The sequence below is a fragment of the Babylonia areolata genome, chromosome 4 (genome assembly GCF_041734735.1).
Source record: "Babylonia areolata isolate BAREFJ2019XMU chromosome 4, ASM4173473v1, whole genome shotgun sequence".
NCBI classification, from domain to species: Eukaryota; Metazoa; Mollusca; class Gastropoda; order Neogastropoda; family Buccinidae; genus Babylonia; species Babylonia areolata.
In genome coordinates, this window is record NC_134879.1 from 51361039 (window position 1) to 51380222 (window position 19184).

Sequence of the window (19184 nt, forward strand, 5' to 3'; positions counted from 1 at the left end):
GACAACACTGAACAATTTGACACTTGTGTCCAGTTATTTTTAAATGACAGTGTGGTAAATGGAAGATGGAATAGCTTTTATGCTGAAGGGCAGTGTGTGTCTGTGTGTTTGAAAGGATGGTCAGTAAAATAAAAAAAAAGTGTCAGACACAAGATATGTGCATGCATGCTCTTGCATAATGAAAATATGTACATGCTATATACTTTTTCATAAGTTGGGTATGTGTATGTGCACATTTACATATAAATTTTAGGTATTATTGTGAAAATGTGTGTCCCCACCAACAGGTATTTGAGGAGTACCTGAAGGAAGCAGGTGTGGAAAACTCCAGGCAGTTGCTGACCAATTGTGTGTATCTGGAAGATAGCAGTATAGATGTCTGTGGCATCAAAATCTATGGGTCACCTTGGTAAGTGTGTGTATGCATGTTGGTGTGTGAAAAATTGCATGTACCTTTACTTTTAATTAGTTTTGTAATTGCTCACTGCCTCTTTATTTCTCTTGTAACATTCATAGTGATTGTCTAATTTTAATTTGTCTTCAAAGATTCATATTACTCACTGCATCTTAGTTCATTTTGTTTTTAAGTAAAACAAATATCTGAACATTTCAAGAATGTTAGGGTAAAATTATGTATCATGTTTCAACTCAAACACATTCTCAGCACATAAAAGATAATCAAGTATTTCCTAGCAAAACAGACTTTATTTAACTGGATAAAATAATCAGTTTTTCTTGTCAAACTGTTGACCGGATACAAGAAAGATATTAACATGAAAATGCACTGATAACAGTTTTTAGCATTTCTTAGCATTAACATCTGCATTTCAAAGTATATATAAAGTTGGGGGTTTGAGGTTTGCTTTTTTTCTAATCACATATTTGTAATGAAAAAAGTCTTGGAAAATACATCCTCTTGTCATTGCTAAATCAGGGATTCATGGGAAAGTTTCTACCATTATTCTGGTTACAGCAAGACGAGACATTTTTATCTGTGGTATTTTTCTTCTTTTTTTAAGATTGATACAAATCTAATTTGAATTTTATTTGTACTTTAAAGATATTTCAATTACGTCATGCTCATGGTGCATGCATTTTCTCTTTAATAATCTTTCCTTTTCTTTTGACACCTGCAATCATAAACAGATAAATAATATATCTGTAATTGTGGCAAAATTAAGCTATCAGTAATTGGGTTGTTTTTTTTCACCAAATGTGAATATATATTACTGTCTGCAGGCAGCCAGAATTCGGAGGATGGGGCTTCAACCTGGTACGAGGCGGACCCCTGTTGGAGAAATGGAACATGATTCCTGATGACACAGATATCTTGATCACACATGGCCCACCCATAGGTATGAAGAAAAGATATCAAGTAAATGTCAACATAAAATGGGTCAGTCAATAAAATCAATCTTAACTCTCTCCATACGAACGGCGAAAGAGACGACGTTAACAGCGTTTCACCCCAATTACCATCATCAAAATATTGCAAGCGGAAGGCTCTTATACTGAAGAGGTGAATGTTGACAAAGAATACCACAATTCTGACGACGGAAGCTAAAGGTTGGGTCATTCAGACACCCACTGGACATCCGAGGGGTCTGTGTAGAGGAGAAGAGAGGACTGGCCGTACTGAGTGAGTTAAATAATGAAATGAAAAGGAGAAAGCAATTCGCAAACTTTCTCACCTTCTTGATGTGTACAGAAAAAAACAACAACAAATTTTCTGCACATCCTGTTTGTAAAACAATCTCTCTATTTCAATTGTGTGTGTGTGCGTGTGTGTTTGTGTGTTTGTGTGTGTGCATACACATGTTAAGAGTGTGCCTGGAGCTGCATTAGTGCTAAAACACAAAGTTCATGAATTATGTCAAATCTGATGCATTAACAATTGCTGCTCAGTTATTTGAGTCCAAGAGAAAATTTTGATTTCCCACCCTCAGACTACAATAAACAAATGGATAAAATCATTCCTTATTTCTGGACAGAATTCCTTTTCTGAAATCTGTTTCAGTTGCTTGCTTGGTACAGGTTTTTTCTTTCTTTCTTTCTTATTTTTTCTGTATTTCCCTTTTTATTGATCTGCGTTTGTAAACACAGTGTGTGTGTGTGTGTGTGTGTGTGTGTGTATGTGTGTGTGTATCTTCTGGTCTTGGTTGTCCATGTTTGATTATCAGTTGTTAGGTTTTGTTGTTTTGCTTTTTTGTTCAGCTTCTTAGCATGTATCCGAGTGATGTTCTTCTGGGAAAGTCCAAATGAATAAAAATTGAAATCCCTCTTTTTGCAGGGCATGGAGATAAGTGTTTCAGTGAACTTCGAGCTGGCTGCGTGGAATTGCTGTCTACCATACAGAGAAGAGTCAAGCCTCTCTACCACATCTTTGGTCATATACACGAAGGTATCATTCTCATGCTTCTGTTCATATCAGCCCATTTAACGCAAGTCTCTGGTTTCATGAGAAACTATAATATAACATCCTCTTCTTCTTCTGCGTTCGTGGGCTGCAACTCCCACGTTCACGAGTGGGCTTTTACGTGTATGACCGTTTTTACCCCGCCATGTAGGCAGCCATACTCCGTTTTCGGGGGTGTGCATGCTGGGTATGTTCTTGTTTCCATAACCCACCGAACGCTGACATGGATTACAGGATCTTTAACGTGCGTATTTGATCTTCTGCTTGCTTATACACACGAAGGGGGTTCAGGCACTAGCAGGTCTGCACATATGTTGACCTGGGAGATCGTAAAAATCTCCACCCTTTACCCACCAGGCACCGTCACCGTGATTCGAACCCGGGACTCTCAGATTGACAGTCCAACGCTTTAACCACTCGGCTATTGCACCCGTCTGATATAACATCCATATTTGGTCCTGTCTACCTCTTGGAGGACACAGATGTGTGGAGGAAAGTGAAGGCGTTATCTTAACTGGTGCCCCAACGACATCAACAGAAGTCAAGGAATAGGAGAAGGTGGTGGTGGTGACCTGCCCACCCCTCCACTAAACCTACATGTCTTGTTGAAAACATAGTGAACTAAAACATACAAAATCAACTTTATCAATACGAAACAAGTGAAGAAAACAAATGGATGAATTAACTTAATCTTATGTTAAAAGAAGCTGTAAGGCTGTCAGATTTTGATCAGAAATAAAGGACTTTTGTACAATGTTGAAAGTTTTGTCCAGATATTGGTATCCTCACGCCTGTTTACCTTTTCCAGATAGTCTGTAATTTCTCAAAGAAAATGAAAATTGTAGCTTATAGGGCTGGGTTGCACAAATGGTTATAGCAAGTGCAAAATATTTTCTTTCTTTTTCTTTTTTTTAATAATTTTACTAAAGCATGAAATGATGGGAAATTGGTCTCTTCAAATGATTTTTGAATGCTAATGTTTTATTCGCTCTTTCCATGACCTCAACTAGTCATGCCATTGCAAAGTGAAAGGACTTGTTACTGGTGCTGTTTTTATACCAAGATAGCTTTTAATGCTGGATCAAAGTTTGCAGCTCCTTCAGTTTGAAACAAAGGATTTAATTACACATACATAACCGTGACCCACTAGTGCAGACTCCGGCAGGGGTCTGACATTCCTGTCCTGTGCAAACTACTATCCGCCTATGCGGAAATTTCCATTTAAAGGGGTGTAAAAATGTCAGAGAAGTTTGTCATGGACAAATGCCATTGTAACTGTCGCAGTGCAGATTTCAGAATAGCACGTTGTGGTATATCACACAGCATAATGAAAAGCCCCCAAACACCAAACATGTGTATGGACTGTTAAGTTTGTGGGCATTATGTTTTGATAACATTTGCAAAGTTTTCTGTCTGCTTTCTACATCTTCTTCATTGTGACATCGGATTACAGAGGGCTGGGTGTAGTAAAAAGAAAAAATCAAAACACATGAAAACAGTGTCCATTTTGCCTGTTGGTAAGGTGAGCCTTGACAAGTCAGGTGAAGAAAAGAAAGGAAAAGAAATCTAACTGTGTTTCAGGTTATGGTGTGACCAGTGATGGCTACACGACCTACATCAATGCCTCTACCTGCACGCTGCGCTACAAGGCAACCAATCCCGCTGTTGTTTTCGACTTCCCCATTCCAGAGGGCCACACAAAGAAGGAGCTGGATAACATTCCCAAGTGCAATTTGTGACAAGTCCAAACACCCATGGAGGCCAAGAATGTTAAATGCAATCTTTTTTTTTTAAATGCACACCATTGAGTAGTTTATTGACCTGGATTTTTGCAGCCCTCTTAATTTCTTCTTACTTGTAAACTTAACACCATCTATAATGGGGTTTTTTTCTGACACCTTCACTTCCAGAGTCATGGACTTCTCACTCAACTTCAACAACTGATACAATTTGTAAACATGACCATATTTCAGACTGGCTGGTGCTCTGAAAAAGAGAGTATAAAAATTCTGCTAATATCTTCTGCCATCTTCCGTCTGACATTTCTGCACCCTGAGCCAGCGCCTTATGGGCTTCGCCTGCTGATCATCTTCAGATGTTTTCTGAAGGCTTTTTATCAGTGGGTAAAAACAGACATTTCAAACAAACTGGAGTCACAGAATCGCCTGTTTCCCTTGACACCAGAACATGTCATGTTAGGCAACCTTTTTCTTGTGCTTCATGCTGTGAATGCAGATTGTTTTTCAGAAAAAGAAATAACCAGCCAGTCTTGAAGCCCATTTATCAGCAGACCTACTTTATGACCAAGAGCCATACTCTTTGCCTACCTTTCTTCCAGCAACACTTTCCTTCTTTCCAAATTCTCAACCTGCTCTTGCTGACAGTCTCATCATCACCTTATGTGCCTGTCTTGTCCAGCATATACTCTGTCACCAGATCCAAGGTCTTTGACTGCCACTCCCCACCCCCTCCACCCTCTCTCACTTTGATCTCCTGCTCTTGGCCAGCTCAGGCATCCAAACCTGATCAAAAATTTTTTTGAGTCTTTTTTTTTTCTCCTTCAGTTTTATGTGTGGTTAAGATGAGAACAGTTTTTAGATTATGAATTACATATATATTTCACATTGTCTATTGCATCTGTGATATGTGTAGTTTATCATGATTATTAGAATAATACATACTTTACATTTGTATTGCATCTGTGATACATGTAATTATTTAGCATAATAATCAGTATGAATAGTTGTCAGCTCTCAGGGACAGGGACAGAAAAGGGAGGAAACTTCCTAAATAGATAACTCAAATGCATTTCCGGAACATCAAAGTGTATAAAGTTACTCCCATCATATTACCTAACGATGTCTACAGCTACTCCTAAACGTTACTCCCTTCATTTTACCTGAAGATGTTTACAGCTACTTCTAAAAGCTACTCCCATCATATTACCAAATGATGTTCACAGTTACTCCTTTGTATTACAAGTGCTCACATGCTTGCATGTGCCTCCAGCCCCCCTAAGCCCCCCCCCCACCCCCCCTGGCCCCCTCCCCCCTTTCCCACACTCAAACATGCACACACATACATGTGTATTTTTAATACTGCAGTATGAACACTCATACTATATTCATATCAGCCAGTGTGGGTGTTGGATGAATTGAAGACCATTCATATCATATCCTCATGAAGCCATAGGCATGGCTATGATCCAACAGCTCTGGAATCTCAATCAAGTCTATTCCCAGTAAAAAAAAAAAAAAAAAAAAATTTTTTTTTAAGTGAATACTGAGCTCCGCAAGGTTGTTACATGAAGATAGAATCAGAGTCCAGAGCAGCGCTTTTGCATAATGAAGTTTGTCAACTCACTGATAAAGTTTTTTTTCATTTACATCGTGTTTTTCACTCCCTCTTCTAGAATTGGCTAATCTTTCTTTTCTTCCTTATCTGTTATCATTACATGATTTTCATTGATTGGGTTTCATGCATTTGTTTAGTTCATTGCTGTTGACTGTGAAAGAGTTACATATGACAGCATGCCTTTAATTGATATCAGATGTATCATTCTGCTAATGCTTTACATATACTGAGACTTGCTCTTCAGCATTCCCAGATTCAAACACTCCACACTTGACTCTTTGTCTCCACATCTTACACTTGGAATTGATAAGTTCCCTTTCACTTCATCAGATCCCTACTCTTCCAAGTCAGGCCTTAAAATCTACCTCCCCCTCTTTCCAGTCGACAGTTTCTATTGGTTTTATTAACATGTATGTAAATGTTTTATCTCTCATCCTATGAATCAGAATTATGCGTGTATGTGAGTGACTGGCATGAAAGTGATTTGATTTATCTCTGCATAAGATTCAGAACCATTGATACTTTTATCATTATTATCATTATTGTCACTTGTAATGTATTCTTTTATTTATTCAGTATTATTATTGTTATTATTAGATACGAAATGACCATATTCCTGTATATTTGATGTACATTTTGTTCATGAGTGAATTGAGACTTTTTTCCCTTATCTAAAAATGAAAATTATTTGATTTGTGTGTGTGTGAAGTTTATTTGTTTGTTTTTGGGTGTGTTTTTGTTGTTGTTGTTTTTCTGTTGTTTGTTTGTTTGGGTTGGGTTTTTTTTCATACCATCTCATGTTGATTTGTTGCTGTTTTTGCACCTGACAGCTGTTAAATCATTGTTTACTGTGTATAAATTTGTTCATCATCTGATTTTTTTTTCTTATTTGTCAGTATACATTATGATAAACCTTTCATTAAATCAAAACCATTTCTTTGTCAACAGTTTCTTGCTGAAAGAAAGAGAATGAGAGAGATAGAATGTATGAGTGTGTGTGTGTGTGTGTGTGTTTCTATTTCATTTTCATCTTGTGGTTTAAAACAATAATTACCATCTGTGACATTCAATATGGCATTTGAACTATATATTAGTTCTAGCTTTGTGCAGTTTTGTGTGTCCAGTTTATAATAAACGTTTGCTGATATTTGTTTAGTGACATAAAATTATTAAAATTTGTAAGAAAGAGACTATTTTAGAAATAGTTGAACCTGTTAACTGCAAATTTGTATGAGAACTAATTTCATTGGTCAAAATCATATAGTTAGTCGAAATTAGTGAGCACATGTCAAATGTTTTGAATTATTAAAAGAAAAGAAAGACGGGCACAATAGCCGAGTGGTTAAAGTGTGGGACTGTCAATCTGAGAGTCCCGGGTTCGAATCACAGTGACGGCGCCTGGTGGGTAAAGGGTGGAGATTTTTACGATCTCCCAGGTCAACATATGTGCAGACCTGCTAGTGCCTGAACCCCCTTCGTGTGTATATGCAAGCAGAAGATCAAATACGCACGTTAAAGATCCTGTAATACATGTCAGCGTTCGGTGGGTTATGGAAACGAACATTCCCAGCATGCACCCCCCCAAAAACGGAGTATGGCTGCCTACATGGCAGGGTAAAAACGGTCATACACGTAAAAGCCCACTCGTGTGCATGCGAGTGAACGTGGGAGTTGCAGCCCACGAACGCAGAAGAAGAAGAAGAAAAAAGAAAAGAAGAGGAAACAAACTTCAGTGTACATAAAATACAAATAGCAATTTGTTGTTTCATGTCTTCAGGTAAATCTCAGAAATTAGGATAAACAGAGTCAAAAAAAAACAACCCAACTTGATTCGTGGTGGTGTTTTTTTGTTTGTTTTTTGGGTTGTTTTTTTTCTTTGCACCATGAACAAAAGTCCGATTCCACTGCTATTGTGCTGTATTAACCCACACACTTGATCACTTGGGAGTCTTTCTGTTGCTTACATATAAAATGAACATGCACACATACTTGATTAGTTTTTATTTATATATATATATATAGAGAGAGAGGAGCTAGCTAGCTTAGTGGACCACCTTGATAAAACCTCTAGAGCCTATGGCATGCAGATCAGTGCAGAGAAGACCAAACTGATGACCAACAAGACCAATGGCATCAGCACTGACATAAGAGTGGATGGCCAGAAGCTAAAAACTGTCCACAGCTTTAAATACCTGACAGCAATTGTGACAGATGAGGGATCCAAACCCGAAGTACTCTCCAGGATTGCACAGGCGACAGCAGCGCTCACAAAACTGAGGTACATCTGGAATGACCGGAACATTGCACTCGGCTCAAAGATCAGACTGATGCGTACCCTGGTGACATCAATACTCTTGTATGCATGTGAATCATGGACCTTAACAGATGAAATAGAAAAGAGAATACAGTCCACTGAGATGAGATGCTTTCAAAGACTCCTGGGCATCTCCTACAAAGATCATATCACGAACAAAGAAGTTCGAAACAGAATCAGGCAAGTCATTGGGCCCTACGAAGACCTGTTGACCTTGGTCAAGAGACGCAAGCTCAAATGGTATGGCCATGTCATGAGATTCCTGCAGGGCACAGTGCAAGGAGGGAGAAGGAGAGGCAGACAGAGGAAGAGATGGGAGGACATCCCAGAATGGATGGGCTTGAGGTTGAGTGATACAATCAGGAGGTCAGATAACCGAGAGGATTGGAGGATGCTGGTTGCCAGATCACCTGTGGTGCCCCAACGGTCCACAAGACTACGGGATAAAACGAATGATATATGTATAGATATAGATATATATGATGTCCCATTCTCCTATGTCTTAATTGGAAAACTTGTGACTGCAAAAGCTAAATTAGTTAACAAATGAACTAAGGATCAGAGTACAGAGAAAGGATGTTCTGGTGATTAAGCTTTGAAGATGGGGTAACAAAAGATGTGAAAAGAATTTACTCATGCTACAGACAGTTACACACAGACACATTCACCCTTTGAAAAGCTTGAATAGGAAATAAGAATACTTGGAAGCTGCCAATTACTGACACATTGTTGTATGATTTGTGCAATTTTAAACATGAACCAAACCGTAATGGTCTGCTTCTGTGGACGGGAGGCAATCACTGTTATGATTTCTGTCATTAGAAGGTGGAATGACTCCCCTTGAAGAAAAAACAAATATGTCTGCGCCCTTGTAAACGCGTGAGCAAGGACGCTGTGAAAGTGAGTTGTGTTGGCATCGTCGTCACGCCGGACAGAAGTGAATTAAATAGAAATATTATAGGACTTGTAAGAACACGACTCCTGTACAATCCCGCTGTGAATTCCAGGACCAATGTAAGATTTTGCACTTTACTGACACGAGACTTTTGACACTTAATCGACTTTTCGAAAGTGAAAACAGAATTTTACTTCGACACTACTATCCAATTTCAGTTCAAGTTTCCACTCGCTGATATTAAGCCAGCAACGACGGGCGACATCATCGTATTTTTAACTCATTGCCTGTGAAAACATGGCGGCAGTGAATGACATTAAGTCAGAGCCAGAAAAATGTGATTTTTGTGAAGAAATAAACCGAGCCAGCGCCGCATGTCCACCTGATCCCAACAAGCCCAAAGTGACCAAAGCTGGCGCTGTAATTCTGGGTGTCGCTGGCACCTTTTTCGTGGGGATCTATGCTGCTACAGCGCCTTTCCTGATGCCAGCTCTGAGGCGAATATGTCTGCCATTCGTGCCAGCAACAACTGCACAAGTACGGAATGTGTTCACGGCACTGGCTGGAAGATCAGGATCCCTCATCGACATTGGCAGTGGTGATGGTCGCATTGTAAGTGGCATGAACTCCGAAGAGCCTCATTTAGTAATCACAGTGTCTGCTGTGATGATAAAGGCAGCAACAGACTAGAACATATATTTACATATTTATTTCTATATATATTACATATATATACTTTAAAAAAAATTAAAATAGTACCTTCCTTGTTCCTCCTCAGTCATGCCCCCCTCTCCTTCGGTTCAACTACTCACCAAAGCCACTGGACCTCAAGGGATTTCTCACTGTTCAGTTGCTCAAAATGATAATCAAAAGACTTGACTAGTGACTACTACATTTAAATAACACATGACTGAGTACAGAAACATTTTCTTCAAAATATTGTTTCATTGTGTTAGGATTTCCATTTTCCAAAATTATTTAATTTTACAGATCATATACTTTAGTTCAACTCAATGGCTGACTTAAAAAGTGTACTTTTTAGCACACACACAGATAGTTTAGCAGTTTGAAAGCTATGTCCATAATCTATGTATGCTGTTGATGAATTAGTATTAGTAGTAGTATAATATTATCATAAATATGTGATAAGAATATGTATCGTTTTTAATGCCAGAAGCTGTAGTGTCTGGAAGACACACGTGTAGTCACATTCACCAATGTGTGCAGCAAACATTTTGATTTTTATACTGAAATGACAACCCACAAACCTCAATCAATGTGGCAGCTGTAGTGACTTTCAGTATGTTTTTTACAGGAAATTTATGAGCACGACAACACAGAACCTACAGGTTTATACTATTTTATATTACTAGCTTATAACTCAAAAGCACATGTCAGATATATCTCTTTTTTTTTCTTTTTTTGTCAGCATGTGATCTTTCAAACTAAAGTCTGAAGTCAAACAGAAGGAAAATCAAGGAAGTGGCAACTTCCTTTCCACTTAATATGGATCTAGTGAGTTGTGCAGCATTTTCAGACTGAAACACATCCTCCCCATCTTATCCTTAAATCTGTTGCATGTAGCTCACTCTAATAATTCTACCTTAGCATAATTTTCTGCTTGTTCAGTGCTTGAACCATACAGCAGTGATGAATTCTACTTCAAAGCCACATGAAGGAACCATAGAAATAGAATTAAACACATACATGTAATGATATATATTTTGTTACATTTGTAAATTTTCTGTCCCTCCAGACCCTGGAAGCAGCAAGACAAGGATTCAAAGCCTATGGAGTTGAGTTAAACACTTGGCTGGTACTCTATTCTCGTGTGACAGCATGGCGGCAAGGTCTTCACCAGACAGCATCTTTTATGAAACAAGATTTGTGGAAGGTAGAATTTATAATGATTAAAAAAGTAGAGTTTGATTACATGTCAACAGTTTTAAAATTACATTATTCAAATTAGCTTTCAGAATCAGGAATGTTGTGGATTTTTCCATGTAATGTGGGAGGGGAGTGGGGGGGGGTGGGGGGGGTGTGGGGGGGGCGGTAAGGGATCTGTGTTGTGTCGTCACAGTTTCGGAATAGCGTCTGTAGCAATACTTTTGTTCTCGAGCAAAATTATTTGTTCTTGTTTTTCTTTTTACTTCAGTACCTTCTTTATCAGTTTATATGCCGCATCTATTGTTTAATTGATAATATATTGACTCGAGCTGCAGGATAAGCACTGTATGTACACATTAATAATTGATGTAATGTTTTATCAATGTTTTGGTTTTAATTGTTATATTGTTGTTGTCTACACAGTACCTGGACACACAAGTATGGCATTCAGACAAGCACATGTATTTATTGGCAGGCATGCAGGTATATGCATACATTGCTTTGCATGTGAATGAGGCTGAAAGAATATATAAGATCTGTCGCTGTTGTCATGGTCTGTAGATAAGGACCCAACTTCAGGGGTGACATTTTCCATGAATTCACTATTTACCAAACAGTAAGAATCTGTCAATTTTAGGGTGGAAAGCTGGGGATTTAATGAAATCACTTGAAAAAAAATCCAATCATTTCATATACACATCCTGTATTCTGTGTATAGTTGACCATCACAGCTAAAAGTAAATGTCATATGACCATGAAGCGATGACAGAATGTCAATGATGGCCACATGCTTTTGGGCTCATTATTCAGATGCCGTTCAACCTTGCTTTTTACCATTATGAAAACATTCAATAACTTTACTGTTGAGTAAACAGTCTTTATCCGTCTGCTATCATATAAAAGTGTCAATGTGTTCATTGTTGTATGCATTCATTTCTTTATCATTGTGCATTTATTTTAAACTTATTTTGAATTTTATTCTATGTGTAAAGGGATGTTTGAACCGATTGAAGCGAGCTGGTTGCAGAATGTGATGAACATTTACGGTTATGTTGTGGGTGAAGTTATTGACAGTGAACAAACTGCACTCTGTTAAGTATGAATCATTGTTACAGTGCAAGGAAAGACTGACAAGACAGCAACACATTTTAACTGCTCTGTGCCAGTCATGATTTTCTAATTAATCTAAATTTTTGTTGTTATTTTTCAGACAAATTTGTCTTCATATGACAACATTGTCATATTTGGAGTTGAACAAATGGTATGTGAACTTTATTTCCACTTTTACACAATACAGATAAGAAAGCAAAGTTTTTGTTGTTGTTTTTGTTATTTGTTTCTAATCTTCCTCAGCAACATCCTCCCACCAGTTTTCTGCCATTCACGAAACTTTCACAGGTTCATTCAATGCACATCAGTGAAATGAAGTTGTGAGAAATGGTTAACCCACTCAGTACCAGAGAACAGTGTAAATAGGTGTTCTGCCCTTGCCTGGAACTTGAACTCGTCCAACCCCAGGGTGTTTACAACCTTAGCAGGTTCCCATGCCATACTGGTGCAGAAAAACAAAAATAAACTGAATTTGACCGGCTTTTCTTCCAAATTGATATGTGGGGACACAGCCGGAAATACCGTAGAAGTTAGGTCCCATTTTATGTGGCTTGTGCATTTGCTGGAATGTGGTACACCATTTTAATGAAGTAAATGAAACAAAGTTTGACACCCGGGCAATGCTTGGGCTCATGGCTGAATGAGTTAAGGACTCAGGGTTTTGTTGTTGTTTTTTAATTCTAGCACACGGAGATGCAGAAAAGAAAGTAAATACATTTTGTAAAGGAAAAGGAATGAGAATACTAAATCTGGGCTTATTTTCAGATCATTTTGATTGCACAGATCAATGCAGGCATTACAAAGTGGAGATGACATTTTTTGTGCATTCATAAGTCTATTATTTTGATTGCACAATACTATTCAGGCATTGAGATGACATTTTTTGGCGACTTGTTTGTGCATACACAAGTCTGTTTCCTCCTCTGTAAATTGATGTTCAAGAAGAAAAACAAAAACAACTGGAAGTGACATGCTTGTTTGTGTGTATGTATATATATATATAATTGAAATTAAAACAGGTTACAACTTTAATATGACAACCACAACTCACTCAGACAGGTTGCAGCTGGAACAACTAAAGTGCCTGCTGTGTAAACTGGGTTGCCTTCTCTACAATTGTACATGTCAATTATCTGACCAGTGACAGAACTTCTTTTTTTTTTTTTTTTAATCAAAAAACATGATTCCCATTCTTTGTGCTTGCAAATGTGGGTTTCCAGCTTGGCTATTCTCCATTCTATGGCGGTATTCAGTGAAAACAACTGTTCTCTGATGTCCACAGCCACACCCCCTTCCACATCCTCTGGTGTACAACCTCTCACCAGCAACACTCCTCTCCCCCACACCACATCATGCACACACTCTCCGCCCCTGCCATAGTCACTGTGACTCAGTTCTGTGGCCTGCATTGATAGTTTGTCTCAACAACTGTCAGATTCGCTGTCGTTTTCAGAAGTTATTGTCTTCACCTTCATGTTTTAATGATTTATCAGACAAGATAGATCCATCTCCCATCATCATCCCCATCCAAAATCATTTTCAGTCTGCAGGTCATGTAAATTGCTGAATCAGTGACAGAGGCCACTTTCTGCTTCATGCGTTCAGTCATTACTTGTTTTGATTAGATTAATTTTATTCAAACCAGCTTTTTTTTTCTGAAACAATGAAATCAGAGTACTTAAACTTTTCATCATTTGATGGATGGAAGATTCTAAGCTTGTCTGATTTCTTTTATGAACACCAAAGAATGTGTCATCTTTCTCTCATTTCAGATGCAGCAGTTTGAAGAAAAGTTGTCAGAAGAGCTGCCTACATCCAGCCGTGTTGTGGCATGCCGTTTCCCACTGCCTTCATGGGAACCAATAGCAACAGTCGGCACTGGAGTGGACACTGTTTGGCTGTACAAAGTGTCTAAACCAAACCTGTGATCAGTGAATGCAAGTTGAACTTATGCATATGGTGGCTGAATGAGTGTCAAGGTCGAAAACACGCTGAACATGTGCTTGTCAAACTTGCTTAAAAATTAATCAGATTGGACACATCCCAATCACAGAATATGTGCTTTCAGTATATAAGAAAAGACTATAAAAAAAAAAAGAACATGTAAATGTGCAGTATGTATGAACAGATGTGGGTATGATAAACGTCTTGCTTGATAGTATTTTAAGTTAGAGTGCTCCTGAAACATACACAAGTTTACTTGCATGACAAAAGGCTAGAGTGCATGGAGGAAGTAAATTTGTTCTCGTATGTACTTGTGCAAGTACAAGATAAATAATGAGCAAGCGCTGACCGAAAAATGAACAGTGTATGAGCTGTCAGTTCCATGGTTGCTGCCAAATTTCTTGTCCAAAATGGATTAGATGTTCTGACCTGATTCTCATTAAAAAAAAAAAATATGCACTGTCATGTACTTTATTGATTTTAGTCATTAAAACAAGAAAAGTACACATAGTTTTTGTATTATTTTCAGAAAGAATGGAATATATAAAGCATACACCAGTGTTTTATTAGTCTTTTTAAAATTTTTTATTATTATTCATCTGTTATCCACGCGTTCCATGGTTGCTGCCAAATTTCTTGTCCAAAATGGATTAGATGTTCTGACCTGATTCTCATTAAAAAAAAAAAAAAAAAAATATGCACTGTCATGTACTTTATTGATTTTAGTCATTAAAACAAGAAAAGTACACATAGTTTTTGTATTATTTTCAGAAAGAATGGAATATATAAAGCATACACCAGTGTTTTATTAGTCTTTTTTTAAATTTTTATTATTATTCATCTGTTATCCACGCGCAGAAATGAACATCTGCAACAAACATTCTATAACAAAAATCACTAAAATATTCATATACACAATAGGTAAAAGCTACATTTCATTTTTTCTTTTAAAACATTACAACATATATAATTCTTCATAATGAAAAAAAAAAATCCTGATAAAAGACAGCTTCAACAGATTCACAACTTAAAAAAAAAAAATCAGAACATGCCAAACATATGTCACACAGAGTACATGCTCAATGTTGCAGATAACTCAGAAAATGTGCCTTCCTAAAATGATATTGAACCAGCACATCCCATCCCACTGGAATAAGCAGGCAAGCCAGCTTGTCCCATGGAAAATAACAAGAACTGCCCTTTCCTGTGGTCAACTGAATACATTCCAGTCAAGGAATGGAAGAGTGTGAATCTGAATTAACAGGATAAGGTTGATTGATTGATTGATATGGATACTTATATAGCACTTATCCTCAGTCACAGACCAAGTTCTAAGTGCTTTGCAAACTTGGAGTACATTTGCACAAGAGGCTGCCCACCTGGGTAGAGCCGACTGACAGCTGCCATTGGGCAGTGATCATTCCTTTCCTGTGTCTTTCAATTAGATTTCAGCCATACATACACACTCAGACAGACATGTAACATTTTACGTGTGACTGCAGCCATACTCCATTTTCAGGGGTATGCATGCTGGGTATGTTCTTGTTTTCATAACCCACCAAACACTGACATGGATTACAGGATCTTTAATTTGCATATTTTGACCTTCTGCGTGTGTATACACACGAAGGGGGTTCAGGCACTAGCAGGTCTGCATATATGTTGACCTGGGACATGAGAAAAATCTGCACCCTTTTCCTACTAAGACCGAGACCCTCAGATTTAAAGTCCAACACTTTAACCACTTGGCTATAGCACCTAAAAAAGATAAGTTAAAAAAAACAACAACCATAAATGATGAACATGAACAGTCTGGAATGAAAGATAGAGGAAATATACTTAGACTACAGAAATAGAGAGAGAGAAAAGTGCAGAAAAAGAGGACGTGAACATCAGAGCCAAAAACAGCATGGCTGTTGAATGAAACCAGTGTCTGAAGAGAAAGGAAGTACAGAGACTGTCAACACCTGCAACAGAACGTCAAATTTTCATGACCAAGATGTGGTCAGTGTGTCCAACGGAGGCAGTGACTGCAAGTCATGCTGGCGAACCCTTTCACCTAGGCAATCAAACTCCATTTTCAGGGAGTATGCATGTGGGGTTCCACAACTCACTGAACACCAACATGGATTGCAGAAACATGCATAACGAATCTTTGACAAGCATGGGCACATGAAGGGGATTCAGGCACAAGCAGGTCTGCCCATCTGTTTTAGCGTTTATCTGGGGGATAGGAAAAATCTCCACCTTAACCAGGCGCCAAGATCAAGTTTTGAACCCAGTACCATCAAACTAAAAGCGCAATGCTTTACCCACTTAGCCATATTGTCGTGGATCACTGTCAGCTCACAAGACTGAAGAAACAGCTGGCAGACAGATATGAACAGCCAAGAGTGCACATGAAAAGCTGACTTATGCTGGACTTGACAGGGTAGATACAATTACAGAGAGCAGCTCAGCGTTCCACAATCAAAACTACTGATATTGATTCTCTGCACAACCATGAGCTTTCCACAAGCATAGTAAGGTCTATCTAAACCACTGATGTTTCAACTGTTCTTTACCTTGATGCTGAAAACCAGCATGAGGACATTTCTTCACAAACTCAAAAAGTTCATTCTTTTCTATCCCAACCTGTTTGTATCACAGTGTTTTTGCATATGTATAATATATAGACTTATGCCATTGTGGGATCTAAAGTCAATGGTGGACTGTAAATCTATAAAAGCGTGAGAAAATCATATTTATTAGTTTTCTATTCACTTCAGAACCCAGAAAAAGTAAAATTTAAAAATATGTTTCATATTACTGTTAAAAAAAAAAAGCAATGTCAATAATTCTGAGTACATATTTCTGTTAGCCATTGCCACTGGTTAAATAATTTGCAAATGTGAAAAAAATAACCTGCATATATATATATATATATAATTTCTATTTTGTAAGATTTTAATCTTGAGTAAAACATTCATATAATTTTTTAAAATCTGACCAATCACAGAAAAAGCAGTACCCTACACTTTCCCTCTACACCACCAGCCTCCTGTGGGCTTCTGAGGTGTGCGGCAGACGACTGCTGGGTGTCTCTGATCCTGTGGCACTGTAGTCCTCCGCACTGGAGGAAAGGGGAGGACTGTTTAGCTGCCTTGTCCTGAACAGTCAACATAGCGCCGTTTAATTGGGACACTTGGTTGAGTGTTGGTCTTTTGAATGTGTGATTTTCTGTTCGTATTAGTGTGTATATCATATATATATATATATATATATATATATATATATATATATGACTGTGTCATTTGCATAAGTGTCAATATGTATATCGTATATGGGTCACTGTGTGTGAGTCGTTTGCATTTTGAGTCCATCAACCTTGCAGTTACTGTAGCTGTGTTAATGAAACAGATATACATATATATATATATATATATATATATATATCATATGGCACACATGCCAGGCTTATAACAAACAAAATAATAATTCAAAAAATCAGTCTGATTTTTCATGGCTGGCCACATACTTTCTGCATGTAATGATCTGAACCAAGCCAATTGTAAATTGAAAGAGACGAAACAACAAAAAATACCAAACTGAAACAGATCACACAAGGTAAATGCAGGGGAGCGTGCCAGAGTTGAAAACTAAAAAAAAACCCCAAAAAACCCAAACAAAAACAACGTAAAGCTAAGGTTTAACAAACTACTTCAAGCAAATGTGCCAAGCATACATGTTTGTAGACGTCTGTGGAGGTTTGAGGGATAGAAAACATTAGTAAAATCTTTTTTTTTTTAAATTAAAAAAATGAAAAATATGAAAGAAAGACCCACAGCATGAAAAAGAGACATCCATGGAAATTCAGGGGACAGCAAACAGCACAAACAAGACACCCACAACACTTCAGGGGACAGAAAACAGCACAAACAAGACACCCACAACACTTCAGGGGACAGAAGACAGCACAAACAAGACACCCACGACACTTCAGGGGACAGAAGACAGCACAAACAAGACACCCACGACACTTCAGGGGACAGAAGACAGCACAAACAAGACACCCACAACACTTGAGGGGACAGAAGACAGCACAAACAAGACACCCACAACACTTCAGGGGACAGAAGACAGCACAAACAAGACACCCACAACACTTGAGGGGACAGAAGACAGCACAAACAAGACACCCACAACACTTGAGGGGACAGAAGACAGCACAAACAAGACACCCACAACACTTCAGGGGACAGAAGACAGCACAAACAAGACACCCACAACACTTCAGGGGACAGAAGACAGCACAAACAAGACACCCACAACACTTCAGGGGACAGAAGACAGCACAAACAAGACACCCACAACACTTCAGGGGACAGAAGACAGCACAAAAAAGACACCCACAACACTTCAAGGGACAGAAGACAGCACAAAAAAGACACCCTCAACGGGGACAGAAGACAGCACAAACAAGACACCCACGACACTTCAGGGGACAGAAGACAGCACAAACAAGACACCCCTAACACTTCAGGGGACAGAAGACAGCACAAACAAGACACCCACAACACTTCAGGGGACAGAAGACAGCACAAACAAGACACCCACAACACTTCAAGGGACAGAAAACAGCACAAAAAAGACACCCATGACACTACAGGGGACAGAAGACAACACAAACAAGACACCCACGATACTTCAGGGGACAGAAGACAGCACAAACAAGACACCCCTAACACTTCAGGGGACAGAAGACAGCACAAACAAGACACCCACAACACTTCAGGGGACAGAAGACAGCACAAAAAAGACACCCTCAACACTTCAGGGGACAGATGACAGCACAAACAAGACACCCATGACACTTCAGGGGACAGAAGACAGCACAAACAAGACACCCACAACACTTCAGGGGACAGAAGACAGCACAAACAAGACACCCATGACACTTCAGGGGACAGAAGACAGCACAAACAAGACACCCACAACACTTCAGGGGACAGAAGACAGCACAAACAAGACACCCATGACACTTCAGGGGACAGAAAACAGCACAAACAAGACACCCACGACACTTCAGGGGACAGAAGACAGCACAAACAAGACACCCCTAACACTTCAGGGGACAGAAGACAGCATGAAAAGACATCCATGAAGTTCTGGGGATAGAAAACTAATCAAAAAAAAATTTTTTTAAGACATCCATGGAGTTTTTGGGGTTAGAAAACATTATGAAAAGACATCCATGAAGTTTCGCAGGATAGAAAACATTAGTA

The 19184-nt window shown here is 38.5% G+C and overlaps 2 protein-coding genes across 4 annotated transcripts in view; both read left to right on the top strand.

Moving 5' to 3' along the window:
• The window catches only part of LOC143281286 (metallophosphoesterase MPPED2-like), a 14987-nt gene extending 8257 nt beyond the window's left edge, over nucleotides 1–6730 (top strand). For 2 of the 3 annotated variants that reach the window (XM_076586421.1, XM_076586422.1), the window contains exons 5-8: nucleotides 288–409; nucleotides 1240–1355; nucleotides 2291–2401; nucleotides 3998–6729. In XM_076586421.1, the coding sequence (XP_076442536.1) occupies nucleotides 288–409; nucleotides 1240–1355; nucleotides 2291–2401; nucleotides 3998–4155 (507 nt within the window). In that variant the 3' untranslated portion in view covers nucleotides 4156–6729. Of the gene's footprint in view, nucleotides 1–287; nucleotides 410–1239; nucleotides 1356–2290; nucleotides 2402–3997 lie in introns of all 3 variants that reach the window. The other variant, XM_076586419.1, reaches the window with a different exon arrangement.
• Nucleotides 6731–8866: 2136 nt separating this feature from the next.
• LOC143281735 (ATP synthase subunit C lysine N-methyltransferase-like) lies at nucleotides 8867–14594 on the top strand. The gene is made up of 4 exons (XM_076587010.1): nucleotides 8867–9591; nucleotides 10736–10873; nucleotides 12077–12127; nucleotides 13749–14594. The coding sequence occupies exons 1-4, from the start codon at nucleotides 9277–9279 to the stop codon at nucleotides 13902–13904; spliced, it is 660 nt and encodes a 219-aa protein (XP_076443125.1). The 5' UTR covers nucleotides 8867–9276; the 3' UTR covers nucleotides 13905–14594.
• The last annotated feature ends 4590 nt before the right edge of the window (nucleotides 14595–19184 follow it).